We start from the raw sequence: 14,511 nt of genomic DNA on the forward strand, positions 1-14,511 counted from the left end.
GACAAAGATAACTTGGTTTTATGTGTGCCTCAGAGAGTTTGTGTAAGGAGCTGTATAATTTGCATAATTAAATGTCATGTTTTAATGATTTAGCTGAACACTGTCTGTTGGTAATCTAGGTGAGGCTCTAGCACAGAAGTTCCCCTTCTCAATGCTTTCTAGGCTTTTGCAAACCTGGTGTTTCCTGTGTATCAGCTGGTGTGTTCATTTCTTTGATGCTCAGCACGAAGTATCAGAAACTGGCTCAGTGCTAGGTGTGCCCAGTGGGCGCAGAAATCAGTGCAAGCAATTAATGATGAGCACTTTCCAAGATTAATTCATGAGCAACAGAGCTGACAAAGCCTAAAGCCCTGTAGATTTTGCTATGAGGATGGGTTGGTGTGCATGTTAACATAGCATTGTATTTTTGGATGAAACCCCCTAAAATAGCACGTGCAGAAGCAGACTTTTGTGTTCCTCTAACCTATTAGCAGCTTAACTATGTGTGAGACCTTTCCTCTTCATGGCAGGTCATTGAAACTGGATGAAGGGTTTGTGAACAGTCTGTGTGAGTTTTGGAAAGAAGGTTTACATGGGTATAGGCAGAGGTGGACAGAGTGGTCATATAAACATTTCCTTTGGGGATCAGTGTAACAGATTAACAGAGAACATTATTAGGGTATATCTGCAAAATCTTTGGTTCTAACTCCTGTTTCCTAAATATGTCAGTTAATTTAGAAATAATGTTTTACCTCTTTCAAAGAAAAGAAATGTATTTAAAAACCAGCAATCATACCCATAGACAGAACAGGAGAGAAAATGTATCATCACCAGGGGTGCAGGTTTTGGAGGTGTGCAGTGTAGGGGAACTACATTATAATGGAAATAAAAATAAGTGTATTATTTCTGGGCCATATTATTTATCTGTTTCCTTAAGAAATCTCTATATAACTCTCTTTTAGCTTGTCTCTTTTGCTTATAATTTTTATCAACTCTTCTTCAACCTCCATCTGTCTTTCTGAAGATTGTGGATTGTTCAGAATAAAAATCAATTCCTTCCAGGTGCTGTCTAACCACATGTCCAATATATAAAGGCAGTCTTTCTTCCCTCTGACTTTCTCTGTGTCTGAAATTAAGACTATATCCTTTTGAAAAGGAGGGGTCCATCAAACAGAAGGATCAGAAACTTTTTTTTCGAGTATAACCTAGAGGTTGTTGATTGCATTGGGAACTGGGGTTGTACCACGCGCCGAGCTTCTGAATTTCAGAGTGCTCTCTTGCATTACTGTTCTTCAGGCGAGGGCAAGCATTCCACAGTGTCTGTTTTAATTTGATCCTCTTGCTTTGTCGCACTCCAGGTGCTGCGCTTCCTGCGTCTCTTTGGCCCTGGGAAGAACGTTCCGTCGGTCTGGCGAAGCGCCCGGAGGAAGCGCAAGAAGAAGCATCGGGAGCTGGCACAGGAAGTGCAGATACAGGAGGGTGAAGTTGTGGTTGAGAGTGGAGTGGAAGGAAAATCTCCTTGGGAGTATGAGTTTGCAGCTCCTCCCCCTCCTGAGCAGTGCCTTTCAGATGATGAGGTGGGATATCTGAGACTTAGAGAGGGTCACCAGCTAGTGCTGGGGGTAGTAGTGGAATTGGATTGGACAGCGACTTTTAGCGGAAGGAGTTTTTCCTTCAAAAGAAAAGTGGAGAACAGAGTTGGCTTGCATTCCAGCTGGGCAGCAGCTCTTCTCCAAATACTAGTCAGTGACTTCAGGTGATTGCTTCTTACTGAGAAGGCTGCATCCGTGGTACAGGATCAATAGGAGAGCTTACCCTCTTTGTATCAAGAAGAAATCTCTGTGTTCTTGGAAGTCTAATTGCAGAACATTCTTGAGGCAGCTAGTAAGTATGGAAAAGAACTTCTTAGAAGTGCTTTTCTTCTATGAGAGTAAGCTGGGAGACTTGGAAGGAAGAGACCTCTTACTGGCCCTTAGATAAACCACCAGTGTAACCATTCCCTCTTTTGCTGTGCTTCAGATTACCATGATGGCGCCTGTGGAGTCGAAATTTTCCCAGTCGACGGGTGACACAGACAAGGTGACAGACACCAAGCCCAAGGTGGCCGAGTGGCGCTACGGCCCCGCCCAGCTCTGGTACGACATGCTGGGCATCCCCGAAGACGGCAGTGGGTTCGATTATGGCTTCAAGCTGAAGGAGAAGAGCGAGGAAGAGGCTAAAGGACACACAGAGGAGGGGGTGAGAGGGGAACCATGGGGCAGAGTGTGGGGATGGATGTGGGGATTGCTGCACGATGAGAATCTGGTGATGGGCTGGTGGATTGTTGTGCACTGTGCAAAATGGGACTCTGGATTTTCCTCCGTTGCTTTGGAAGGATGTCTTCTAAGTCATGTCTTCCAGTAACTTTTACTCCCTTCCAGGATGCGGAATCGATGAAGGAGAAGGATGATCTGCTAGCTGATGAGCACTTCCTCATGGTGACACAGCTCCAGTGGGAGGACGATGTCATCTGGAATGGGGAGGATGTCAAGCACAAAGGGACCAAGACGCAGCGTGCGAGCTTGGCGGGCTGGCTGCCATCCAGCATGACCAGAAATGCCACTGCATACAATGCCCAACAAGGTGATCAGGGCTCTGACACCAGCTTTACTTGCTGTAGTGCACTGACTCGTTACATGCTCAACTGCAGCACTTAGTAAAATTACACATGTACGGTTGCGTGCCTCAAATGTAGAACGTAATTCCCTCTGTTAGGGAATGCTTTTTAGCAAAATCACAGCTCCACTGAGAATTCTGAGAGTCAGTTCCTTTCCAAAAACAGAGTAGGTCACTTCTGTTAAAAAAACCCCGATCCCAGCTCTGTCTTTCTCCTTTCCATGTGGAATACCAGATGCTGGATCCATTTACATTAATATCAAGAAAAGCTGCCCTTAGGATTTCCTCTTTTTATAGGCTAGTGGAATTTTGTTTACTTTTGTTTTTATTTGGAAGAATTATGTAAAAGCCTTCAGAAGTTTCTCCTCAACTAAAAATTGTATTCTGTTTTTTCTAGATAGGAAGTAACAATTCTTACAAACCTCAGACTTCTTTTAGACATGGATGCATTTTAAATTGAAATAGTTCACGTAGAATGAATGTTTGTCTTCTGTTTGTCTTATCTTATCCTGCTTCTACAAGGAAAGACTAATGGGGATGTCAGATCTTTACTGGGTACCAGTGTCAATTCTTTAGTGTTCAGCTGTGAGTGCAAGACACTGAGGCGTTGGGTGGGTGAACTGGAGATTTTTTGAAGAAGCTGCAGACTCCAGCAGTCAGCTCTGTGTGAAGTATGTTTTTTTTTAAACTTTCCCAGTTTTAAAGACACGTGTCACTCTTTGGGATATGAGCAAGTAGGTCCATCAGGCTGAAATTCACTCTCCGTGCAACCCCCCAGGCCTGGTTTAAGGCACTACAGTGCCCCCTGACCCTCCCACTCAAGCTGACTTTGCTTTTGTTTTCCTTTTCTGTAGGTTTGAACCGCAGTGGCTCTTTGCTCAATTCACCAATCCCTCTAGCACAGAAACCCAATGTGGCAGGAGTCCTGGGCATAGCAAAGTGCAAGGAAAAGGCCCCTGAACAGCAAGGTAATGGCCCATGAATAGGTGCATGTGCCCTTTCTGTGGCAGAAGGGCTGCTTGTTTGCTCTAAAACATTTTGGAGGCTGTGTTTCAATAGAGCAAAATCTTTGAGCGTTGGTGTTGGTTTTCCTAGTTTTTACAGAGACTGGGTAACTGAGAGGAGTTTTAAAAGGTTTTATTCCATAATCAGTCTCGATGAATAGTGAAATACGAGGGATGTAAAACTCAGTGCCATTCCATCAGATGGACAAGACTGTGTGAACTTTCTATCAAGTTTTAAGAATGCCTTACAAATCCATTTTCCACACACTGGTAAAGCTCAGGCTTGGGGCTCTACTTCCTCTTTGCTTTCAAGATCAGTTTTCTTTTGCCTTTTAGAGTTTCTGCCTCAGGAAGCCTGAAAGATGGGGAAGGTGGAGGGAGTACGATGTGGGGATGAGATCTGAAATAGTTTTCTGCCAAGGCTGAAATCGTTTTCTGTGTATAAAGTTCTCAAGGGTTCTGCTTTATGATTGTTGCAGTTTCCCTGGATGAAGACAAACCCTGGTACTCCATTTTCCCAATTGACAATGAAGAGTTGGTGTATGGCCGTTGGGAAGACAATATCATCTGGGATGATCAGGCAATGGAAACCTACTTGGATCCCCCTGTCTTAACACTCGATCCAAATGATGAAAACATAATTCTAGGTGTGTTTATGGCGTCCAGAAATTTGACTTGAGGAGGAAAAGACAAGGGGAAATGAAAGCAAGGGTTCATAATTACACTGTAATGGAAAGAAATGGACTGGGGCAATACTTATGGCCTTCCTTTGTTCTGGCTTTTGAAGTTAATTTGCAAGTCGAAGGCCTAAGCAGGAGGTGGCAATGCTAATAACCTTTATTGGTGTGGTGTACATGTTCAACTTCCAAGTTAAATGCACTGACAAGAAAGCAAAAATTAGTACCTTGAAAGTTAAATTCAATGTGATTAATCTGGCTCTTGATGTGTTTTAGGAGTGACTGTCTTAATCTGACTTGCATGCATGTTGGTTTGAAGAGGAAAGGTAGGAATGTAAACTTGTGCTTTTAGAAATTCCTGATGAAAAGGAAGAGATGACTTTGAACTCTCCATCCAAGGAGAACAAGAAAGAATCTTCTCTAAAGAAGAGTCGGATCCTGTTGGGAAAAACAGGTGTCATCAAGGAAGAACCACAGCAGGTCAGCATAAGCTTTAGCATCATCTCCAGGGTTAGGAGTGGTGAGGAAGGAGTGAGGTTTGTTGGGTTTTTTTTGACAGCACCTCTCTCTCTGTGTTTAAAATTGAAATAGAACATGTCTCAGCCAGAGGTGAAGGATCCCTGGAACCTCTCCAATGATGAGTTTTACTACCCCAAACAGCAGGGACTTCGAGGAACCTTTGGAGGCAACATCATCCAGGTAGTCACAATAGTCTTAATGTGAGTGAGAGAGCTTGAGTGTCTTGGTAGGAGATTTCTAGCTGTGAGGATAGGACTGAAGATTTTTAGAAAAACAGAATTTAGATTACAGCAGGTCAGTTGAGTGTTCATGAGAGATATTTTTAATGTTCAATTAAAATTAGGAGTTTGAACTAATTTTTATTGATTGCCCCATCAAACTGAGGTTTAGTTGCTTGATCTTCCTGTGTGCTACTTGCCATGCTTTTGTTTGGTGTCTTATTATGTAGTATTCTTTGTAAACCAGTAGTGGGAGGGGAGAAGGAGGTGCAGTTTGTACTTCTGCTGCTCCTGTGTGTCTTAGTCTGAATATTATAAAGTTAATTTAATTACTGATGAATACGAATTACTGCTCACTAGCCCTAGGTGAGGAGATGATGGCTTTACATGTAATTCCTAGTTAGTAAAAAGATCCCATCATTGGGTACCATTTGAAATAGTAAAGTTGGAGTCATCTCTGTACGCAAAGGAGAGCTCTTCATATGGAAGTAAGCACTTTTCTGTCAAAAGGCAACATTTATGATGACAAGTGTATTTCAATGCACTTGCGTTTCTACTAGGAGACCTAAAAGTATCCCTGGGCTCTCTTACTTAAGGTTTAGTGGATAGGAGGATGGTCTGACTTTTGAGGTGGTGCATGTCCCTCTTAACACAGCTTGTGTTCTGTACCAGCACTCCATCCCAGCAGTGGAGCTCCGCCAGCCGTTTTTTCCCACCCACATGGGTCCCATGAAGCTCCGACAATTCCATCGGCCTCCCCTGAAGAAATATTCCTTTGGTGCCTTGTCCCAGCCCGGGCCCCACGCTGTGCAGCCTCTGCTGAAGCACATCAAGAAGAAAGCCAAGGTAGAGTTGTTCCTGTCTGCCTGTGGGCTGCTTGGTGAGCTGTTCTCCTGACGCTGTCCCTGTCCCTGGCGCAGATGAGGGAGCAGGAGCGCCAGGCCTCTGGCGGGGGGGAGATGTTCTTCATGCGCACACCGCAGGACCTCACTGGCAAGGATGGGGATCTCATCCTTGCTGAGTACAGCGAGGAGAGCGCCCCTCTGATGATGCAGGTTGGCATGGCAACAAAGATTAAAAATTACTACAAGAGGGTGAGTATGCAGGTTCTGCTGTTGGCTAGTGATTTCTCTTGCCTCTCACTGAGAGCTAACAGCACCTCCGTTGCACCTTCCAGAAACCTGGCAAAGATCCAGGAGCTCCAGACTGTAAATATGGAGAGACTGTTTATTGTCACACTTCTCCCTTCCTGGGTTCTCTGCATCCAGGCCAGTTACTGCAGGTGAGAAATGAGGTTTTAACATTTAAAAGACCTATAAGTTGGATGTGGCGTAATAGGCAGAGTACCTTTTCCAAGCCCTATTTATTCAATCATAAATAATGCTCAGCTTCCAAAAAAAAACCAGCTTCCTTTTCAGTTCCACTTTATGTCTCTTTGCTTACTAGTAATAGTAATTGCTATTAGTAATTCAGTCCCTAGCTTTCTTTTCTTTTTTTTTTTTAATCTATGCTGTATGCTTTTTAAAGTTGTTGTAGGAGTTACAAGAGTTGCAGGAAGTGAATCTTTGCTGTTTTGCTTAGTATTAGAAATAGTGTTAGAGGACTGAGGGGAAAACCAAAGCTACTTGAATGCTGGGGAACTCAATAAATAAGTGTTGGAGGGGATAGAAAGCATGGATTTCTCACAGTCCAGGATTTTATATGTACCTTCTGAGAATTGCACTTCTAGGATGCCATTTACTAGTTAGGTGTACAGACTTCTGCTTTTATGAGCCTCTCTGTGTTGTTAAAATACATACATTTGAGATGGAGAGAGGAATTAAGAATGTTAGAAGGACCACCTGGCTAATAATCCATAAATGTAAATATAAATGGATTTCAGTTAATGCTTGCTGCTTGTGTTGCAGCAATAATTCTTCCATTCTGTACCACAGGAAAAAGGTACGGTGAAGGTTCATATTAGAGATGTATCACAGAACTTACAGTGCTAATTGTGTGTTGGGCTGGTTTCTGTGGTTATTGTGTTCTTTTGCAGATGTGTTCTTTCTGTCTTTTTTTTTTTTTTTTTTTTTGAAAGTACCTCCTTAAAGGTCCTGAAGTACTTCCAAATGTCCAAAGAGCCCTTCAATCTCTGCATTTGTTCTAGTGTTCCTTAAGCTTTTGTTCTTCATCCTTGACTGCTCCCTGCACATCTAAGTATGTTGTGATATAAATGATGGTGTACCATTGCAATCAACCTTGGGGTACTGGGGTTTTTTAAGATCTTTTTTCGTAGATTGTATCACAGAAGATTTGATCAAAACTTGACTTTTGAACTTCAATTTGTTTCTCTTAACAGGCATTTGAAAACAATCTTTTCCGGGCCCCCATCTATTTACATAAGATGCCTGAAACAGATTTCCTGATCATCCGGACAAGACAAGGTTACTACATTCGAGAATTGGTGGATATTTTTGTAGTCGGGCAGGAGTGCCCACTCTATGAAGTACCTGGTCCCAACTCTAAGCGAGCTAACACACATATCAGAGACTTCCTGCAGGTATGTGATAAGAGGTTTTTTGGGGATCTGGGGGGGGGTCTTCGGAGCAAGCCCATGGCATAGGCTTGGGCCTCAGGTGGATAGTCTTGATTTGTGAATCTCATGGTCCTGCTGTGACTCCCTTTCTTCATTTGTTTGTTTTCTTGTGAGGTGAGAGCACTGCAAAGGTTGGATGTTAACCAGACAGACCATTTTGGTTTTCATTTAACCAAAGACTTATAAAATCTCTCTTCTGTTTTAATGGCAACCTATCTGATGAGTAAATGATAAAGGCTTTTTATTACCAGAATAAAAGGTTAGGAGATTATATATAGATGTGCAAAACTGAAGAAGTTAGAGTTTTGAAGTGGTTGTGCTGTGTAAAATGTCACTTAGATGGGTTCTACTAAGAGTCAGTTAAGGAAACTTATCACTGTGCTATCAAACAGCACAGAATTAGAGTTGCCTCATAGGTATTTCTTAATTCTCTAGATCTTGTGGTGGTTAAGCTTTGGGACAGTCCATGAGCATTCAGTAATTATCCTCAAGTTCATATTTTGGAGAAAATTTATAGTAATTTACTGTCAGTTTAACTCAAAATTATAACTCCAGAGGTATTTGCAGAGCAGAAGAAAACATGCTGTTCACAGAATTTCTGTGACAAAGCTCGAACATTTCTAATGTGCTAAAACAAACTTTCAAGACAAATCTTCCACATCTCATTCTCAAAAACAGGTGAACCTGAAGCAGACACATGGCTTGGAAAAATCTACTGAGTAAATTTATGAGAAACAATGTTTTTTACGTAGTAAGTCTGAAGCAGTCACCAGAAACGCTGGCTGTAGTGTCTGTGCAAGTTGGTTCACTGTTTCTTTGGACAAACGGGTCTTGTTTTGTAGGTTTTTATCTATCGCCTCTTCTGGAAGAGCAGGGACCGTCCGCGGAGGATCCGCATGGAGGACATCAAGAAGGCTTTTCCCTCGCACTCCGAGAGCAGCATCCGCAAGCGGCTGAAGCTCTGTGCTGATTTCAAACGCACAGGTACCCACGGCGTTTGTTTGGTGGTCAGCCATCCTTTGCTGCTCTTGGAGCTCCAAGCACAGCAGAAGAAGGGAACGTCTCCTGATAAACCATTCCTGGAAGCTTGTAGAACTGAAATGTCATCTGGCAGGGGTTCTGTTTGTTCCAATTTTTAAGAATGTGCACTTTCCTTTGGCACAATTGTGCTTGATGGTGAGAAGTGACTGCAGTTTAGACATTTTTAATAACCCTTTGGGCAGTGATTTACTCATTAAAGGCTCAACACAAACACATTGCCTTCCCTCTGTGTGTAGCTATGTTGTGTTTAGCAAGCAAATACATGCACATGAAAGCTGGGACTGTGATGGCATCCAGCACGTGCGGGAAACTACTGAGTGTTTGACCTGTGCATTTTTCAGGGATGGACTCCAACTGGTGGGTTTTAAAGCCGGATTTCAGGTTGCCAACAGAGGAGGAGATCAGGGCCATGGTGTCCCCAGAGCAGTGCTGTGCCTATTACAGCATGATTGCAGCAGAGCAACGGCTCAAGGTAAATCCTGCTAAATCCAAGGCAAATTACTGACATCCTATGAGGGGTGAGCCTAGGGAACACCTTCTGCCTGAAGCTAATTCTGCTATAAAGTAGGCAAGTTAGGTCCCTAACTGTTGTGTCACCTGCTAAGTTTGCTGCTGCATAAAAGGGAGTTAAGTTTTAAAGGAAGAAACACTGTATTCTTCCCTTCTATTATCTGAAAATTGAATTAACTGTGCTCAAAAGCACCAAAGGGAAAGTACAAGAAAGGGCTTATATTTATACCTGGAGCTCTACAGCAGAAAGTAACCAGCAGGTGGCTGTAAGAGACAGAGATTTTTTTTTTTTTTTTAAGTTGAGTGCACTGTTAGGTATGGAGTTTGTCAAAATACTGGGCAGTTTGACATCTGCTACTGTTGGTCACTGTGAATCTTGCAGACAGCTCTCTGTGGAAGTTTGCTCATTCAGCATGGCAAGTCTCCACAGAGACACTTGTAGTTCTGTCTCCAGTAACCTTTTTAAGACTTCAGCTTCTCATTTTTACCCTAACATTTTTCTGCAGGATGCAGGTTACGGGGAGAAATCCTTCTTTGCTCCAGAAGAGGAAAATGAAGAAGATTTCCAAATGAAGATTGATGATGAGGTATCATCAGAGTGATGCATGAGTGTGTACACCAGTATATAAATTTGAATGGCAGGAGAAAAATGAGGTCCTTATATTTAAAGGACATATTTAAAGTCCAATTCAATGTTTCCAGTGTTCACACAACTTTCCTGGGAACTTCTGCTGGCAGCTCATACCTGTCTTTGGTGATTATTCTTGCAGGTCCTTTCAGGGCTAAGCTTTTTTTACCTTAAATGCCTTTTTGTGAGATCCTTAGCACTTCAGTTATTAATTGAAGTGTTATCAGGGCAGCTGAAGGATCAAGAAAAGGAATTCACCCTCATTGTGTCAGTTGAAAAGTTCTCAGTATGACTGGAAGAACTGCAGAATAAAAGCTTGGATGTAAGGGGGTTATGATTGTTTATTTTCTCGCTGGCAGGTGCGCACGGCTCCCTGGAACACCACACGAGCCTTCATTGCTGCTATGAAGGGCAAGTGCCTCCTAGAAGTGACCGGTGTCGCAGATCCCACTGGTTGTGGGGAGGGATTTTCTTATGTCAAGATTCCAAACAAACCAACTCAGCAGAAGGTATAGCTCCCAAGGAGCAATAGCTGGGAAGTCATGTGGGAGAAGTGGACTAAACAAGGGACCTTAGGAAGAGGAAATATCAGATGAGCCTAGGAGAGACTGCTTTGACATTAATAGGCTGAATCTTCCTCTGAACAGGACGATAAAGAGCCTCAGCCAGTGAAGAAGACAGTGACTGGCACAGATGCGGATCTGCGCCGACTTTCCCTCAAAAATGCCAAACAGCTTCTGCGGAAATTTGGAGTGCCTGAGGAGGAGGTGAGTGTGAGCCCAGGGCGGGCTGCACGCTTCACTAGTGGCTTTAGCAGCTGATGGACTTACACATTTCTACTTTGACTTCATGTGGAGAGGAACTGAGATCCACAGCCAGGTACCTCAGCTATGTGTCTCTAAAACCGCTCCTCTTCTTCCTCTTTGCAGATAAAGAAGCTGTCCCGGTGGGAGGTGATTGATGTGGTCCGCACGATGTCCACAGAGCAGGCACGCTCAGGGGAAGGGCCTATGAGCAAATTTGCCCGTGGCTCTCGGTTCTCTGTGGCAGAACATCAGGAGAGATACAAAGAAGAGTGTCAGCGCATCTTCGACTTACAAAATAAGTGCGTTCTTATCTGATGTTCACAGCCTTGGACCCCACCCTGTCCCCACCTCAAAAGTCCAGCTCTGTGCATGCCTGGGGCTCACTGATATGTGGTGGTGTAGGTGTTCATTCAACTTGTTGGGCTTGTGAAATACAGCACTAAGAAAGAGGCCTTTGGCTGTTAATAGAAGTCCTCAGGTTTAGTGTCTTGCTGTCACAGACCTTTTGGAAAGGTAGAATGTGTTGCAGAGTCACAACATGAGATGTTCTGCAGTTCCACACATCAGGAGTTCACCACCTTTTTTCCTTTCATTTAGAAGATTGTTCTGTTTTGTTATGAGCAATTTGCCATCTCTCTCTTGGGTAGCAGGTAGCAATCCTATGTCCTGGTCTTAGAACTGCCAGAAGAACTTATGCATTATTCCTTGTTCTGGCCTGAGACTTGAGAGTGGTGAGGGAATAAGGTATTGTTAGGGAAGAAGAGATCAGCTATTTAGAAGATTGTCTTGAAGCAGTTACCTTTTAGTAGGGGTTAGAAGGAGGGTTGAGAAGGGAATATATTATGCCTGTTGTAGTAGTGATTTGTATAATTAATTCTCCAATCTTTGCATCATTTTACCTTTGTATTTCTGGGAAGGTAACAGACTGATTTTTTTTCTTTTAATTTGGGAGGGCAACATTCACTGACTTCAGGATGCCTCCTATTTCAGAGTTTTGGAATCCACTGAGATCCTGTCAACAGACACAGATAGCAGTTCAGCTGAAGACAGTGACTTTGAAGAGATGGGAAAGAATATTGAGAATATGTTACAGAACAAGAAAACTAGTTCTCAGCTCTCTCGGGAAAGAGAAGAGCAGGAACGGAAGGAATTGCAAAGGATGCTCCTGGGAGAAGACAATGACAAAGACAGGGGCAAAAAGGACAGGAGAGACAAAAAGGGGCTCTGTAAGTAACTACAACTACCAGAATTATGCCTGGGAAGGGATGCAGGACTTTATGTCAGGCTGCAAAGTGTGCTGATGTGGCCTCTCAAGAGTGCAGGTTCCTTACAGGGAACATGTATAAACATGCTTGTCTGGGCCTTTTCCCTCTCTGGGGGTTCTTCCTTCTCTTGAGCACTTAGTGGCTGAAAGTGCATGTGAAGTGTATTCTTTGGCTCATATCTTTTGTTTATTTTGAACTATAAACTTACTCTGGTATTTCTTTAGATAGTCACTGCTGCTTCCTACTGAAGTTTCTTTTTTTTTTTTTTTCATTTTTATTTTGAGTGGGGAGCTGTTTTTTCAGTATTCTTCTCAAGATGTGTTCACACATAGTTCCCGCAGCCATCTTACGGTTGTGTAGTTGGATCTTGTGTGTACACAGAGCTCTGTGTGGAGCAGGCACAGTCTGCAGGCTGATAGCAGTGTCTGTTACACTGTGTGCTGTGGCAGCGGGTCTGGAGGTAAATTGGGCAGCTGCCAGATTTGGATCTCTTGGAGATGTGCTTGTTTTAAGTGCGTTCCAGCAGAGAACTTGACATGTCCCTGACTGGCTGGTAAAACATTTGGCCTGTGAATGAACTTCATGACCACTGTTGTTGAATGTGTGTGAGCAAAGCTGAGCTCTGCATCCGAGTCAATGTTATTGTTGCCATCTATTCTCAAATTGGGAATAAATATAATTCCAGTAACTAATAAATAGTTACTGGAATAATTTAGAAGGCAAATGTGGAAGATTTTTGATGATTATTACCTCATGAAAAGATATCCAGTGTTACTTTGTACAAAACCTCTCAGCCTGAATTATGAATGGTGCTGGAAAGATTCTGTGCTCACTTGGCACACTGTTTGGAGCACTCCTTGGAAAACTGGATAATTCTTGACCCTCAGTTTCTGCCAGATAACCATACCTATGATGAAAAGCACTGTAACTAATCCATCTGCAGGGCCAGATGCAATTGCATTGCAGGTTGCACGTGTGGGTCCTTGTTGACTGTAGCTGTTCCTTCTGGCATTATAATCCACATGGGTAATTAGGTAACTGTTTCAGCTGGATTTCGTGTCATGATAAGAGAGCAGGAACAAGCAAGGGGAAGACTTCTGTTAGGTTTTCCTGCATGTGTGTCTTGGAAGCTTTTAAGCCAAAATTATCTGCTGTATTTAAACAGTGGTATTTCTACAGTGTGGAAAAAAACTAGAGGCAAATAAAGCATTTTCTTGTGACAACAGCTTCAGCAGCCTCAGCAAACTCTCACAAGGATGATGACACTGCCTCTGTGACTAGCCTGAATTCCTCTGCCACGGGCCGGCGCCTGAAGATCTACCGCACGTTCAGGGACGAGGACGGGAAGGAGTACGTGAGGTGTGAGACGGTGCGGAAAGCCGCTGTCATCGACGCCTACTGCCGCATACGGACCACCAAGGATGAGGAGTTCATGTAAGGCCTTCGTGGTCTCCTTCTTCTGCCTCTTGACTTTGCCTACAGGCCTATTTCATTCCACTGACAGCATGAAGGAATGTAGAATTGAGTGTAGAAGCCCAGCACAGTAATTGTGGAGAGAGAGAGATTTAATGGCTGTCCATTTGGAGGGTGTCACAAACTTCAAGCAGTGGTTGAGCTGTCAGAAGAGTACCTGGCAAATCACGAGCTAGGCTGGTAAATGTCTGTATTTCTTTTCTCCCACGCAGACGGAAGTTTGCTCTGTTTGATGAGCAGCACCGTGAGGAGATGCGGAAGGAGCGGCGCAGGATCCAGGAGCAATTACGGCGGCTAAAGCGGAACCAAGAGAAAGAGAAACTCAAGGGCCCTCCAGAAAAGAAGCCCAAGAAAATGAAAGAGCGTCCAGACTTGAAAGTAAGGATATCCATACGGGTTTGGGCTACTGGAGAAATTTTCTGTTCTAGTGATGTACTAAAGATCTTCCTGGTGGATTTTAATGATGCTTTACCTCAAAACTAGGAGCCCATATTTGAATTCTGATCCATCACCTTCTATTTTTGCAGTTAAAATGTGGAGCATGTGGTGCAATCGGGCACATGAGGACTAATAAGTTCTGCCCTCTTTACTATCAAACAAATGCCCCACCTTCTAATCCTGTTGCAATGACAGAGGAGCAGGAGGAAGAGCTGGAAAAAACAGTCATTCACAATGACAACGAAGAACTCATCAAAGTTGAAGGAACAAAAATTGTCCTGGGTAAACAACTGATTGAGAGGTAAGGGAAAAAGCAGAGGTACTGGTGGGGATCATAAGAATAAACAGTGTAGAGCTTAATGCAGAATACTGATGTGTGTAGTAGTCACAGGAATAAAGTGACAGGGCTTTATATAAACGGTTAATGCAGTATTTCAGTTGAGCATTTGGTATTACGGCAGATGGAACCAAAGCCAGTACTGGGGGACAAATGGTCTTGATTCACCTGAGGGCTGGAGGAAGTATTGTGCTCTTTTGTTTGTGTCTAGTGCTGATGAGGTTCGCAGGAAATCCCTGGTCCTGAAGTTTCCTAAGCAGCAGCTTCCTCCCAAGAAGAAGCGTCGTGTAGGGACAACGGTGCACTGTGATTATCTCAATGTGAGTGAAGTGTTACTGAGCCGATTGCAGCACCTCCACTTCTGTTTGTACCAACTGGCCAAGCCC

The 14,511-nt window shown here is 43.4% G+C and overlaps 1 protein-coding gene across 7 annotated transcripts in view; it reads left to right on the forward strand.

Annotated features, from left to right (window-relative positions):
- The window catches only part of TAF1 (TATA-box binding protein associated factor 1), a 29,309-nt gene that overhangs the window by 3,420 nt on the left and 11,378 nt on the right, over positions 1-14,511 (forward strand). For all 7 annotated transcript variants that reach the window (XM_053955610.1, XM_053955611.1, XM_053955612.1 and 4 more), the window contains 22 exons: positions 1,338-1,556; positions 1,999-2,217; positions 2,400-2,601; positions 3,489-3,602; positions 4,118-4,285; positions 4,668-4,795; positions 4,907-5,014; positions 5,725-5,898; positions 5,973-6,146; positions 6,230-6,334; positions 7,391-7,591; positions 8,470-8,611; positions 9,010-9,140; positions 9,685-9,765; positions 10,166-10,315; positions 10,454-10,573; positions 10,736-10,911; positions 11,603-11,838; positions 13,104-13,311; positions 13,563-13,728; positions 13,878-14,089; positions 14,337-14,445. In XM_053955610.1, coding sequence (XP_053811585.1) covers positions 1,338-1,556; positions 1,999-2,217; positions 2,400-2,601; positions 3,489-3,602; positions 4,118-4,285; positions 4,668-4,795; positions 4,907-5,014; positions 5,725-5,898; positions 5,973-6,146; positions 6,230-6,334; positions 7,391-7,591; positions 8,470-8,611; positions 9,010-9,140; positions 9,685-9,765; positions 10,166-10,315; positions 10,454-10,573; positions 10,736-10,911; positions 11,603-11,838; positions 13,104-13,311; positions 13,563-13,728; positions 13,878-14,089; positions 14,337-14,445 — 3,543 coding nt within the window. The remainder of the gene's footprint in view (positions 1-1,337; positions 1,557-1,998; positions 2,218-2,399; positions 2,602-3,488; positions 3,603-4,117; positions 4,286-4,667; positions 4,796-4,906; positions 5,015-5,724; positions 5,899-5,972; positions 6,147-6,229; positions 6,335-7,390; positions 7,592-8,469; positions 8,612-9,009; positions 9,141-9,684; positions 9,766-10,165; positions 10,316-10,453; positions 10,574-10,735; positions 10,912-11,602; positions 11,839-13,103; positions 13,312-13,562; positions 13,729-13,877; positions 14,090-14,336; positions 14,446-14,511) is intronic.

This window comes from Vidua chalybeata, chromosome 14, assembly GCF_026979565.1.
Source record: "Vidua chalybeata isolate OUT-0048 chromosome 14, bVidCha1 merged haplotype, whole genome shotgun sequence".
NCBI classification, from domain to species: Eukaryota; Metazoa; Chordata; class Aves; order Passeriformes; family Viduidae; genus Vidua; species Vidua chalybeata.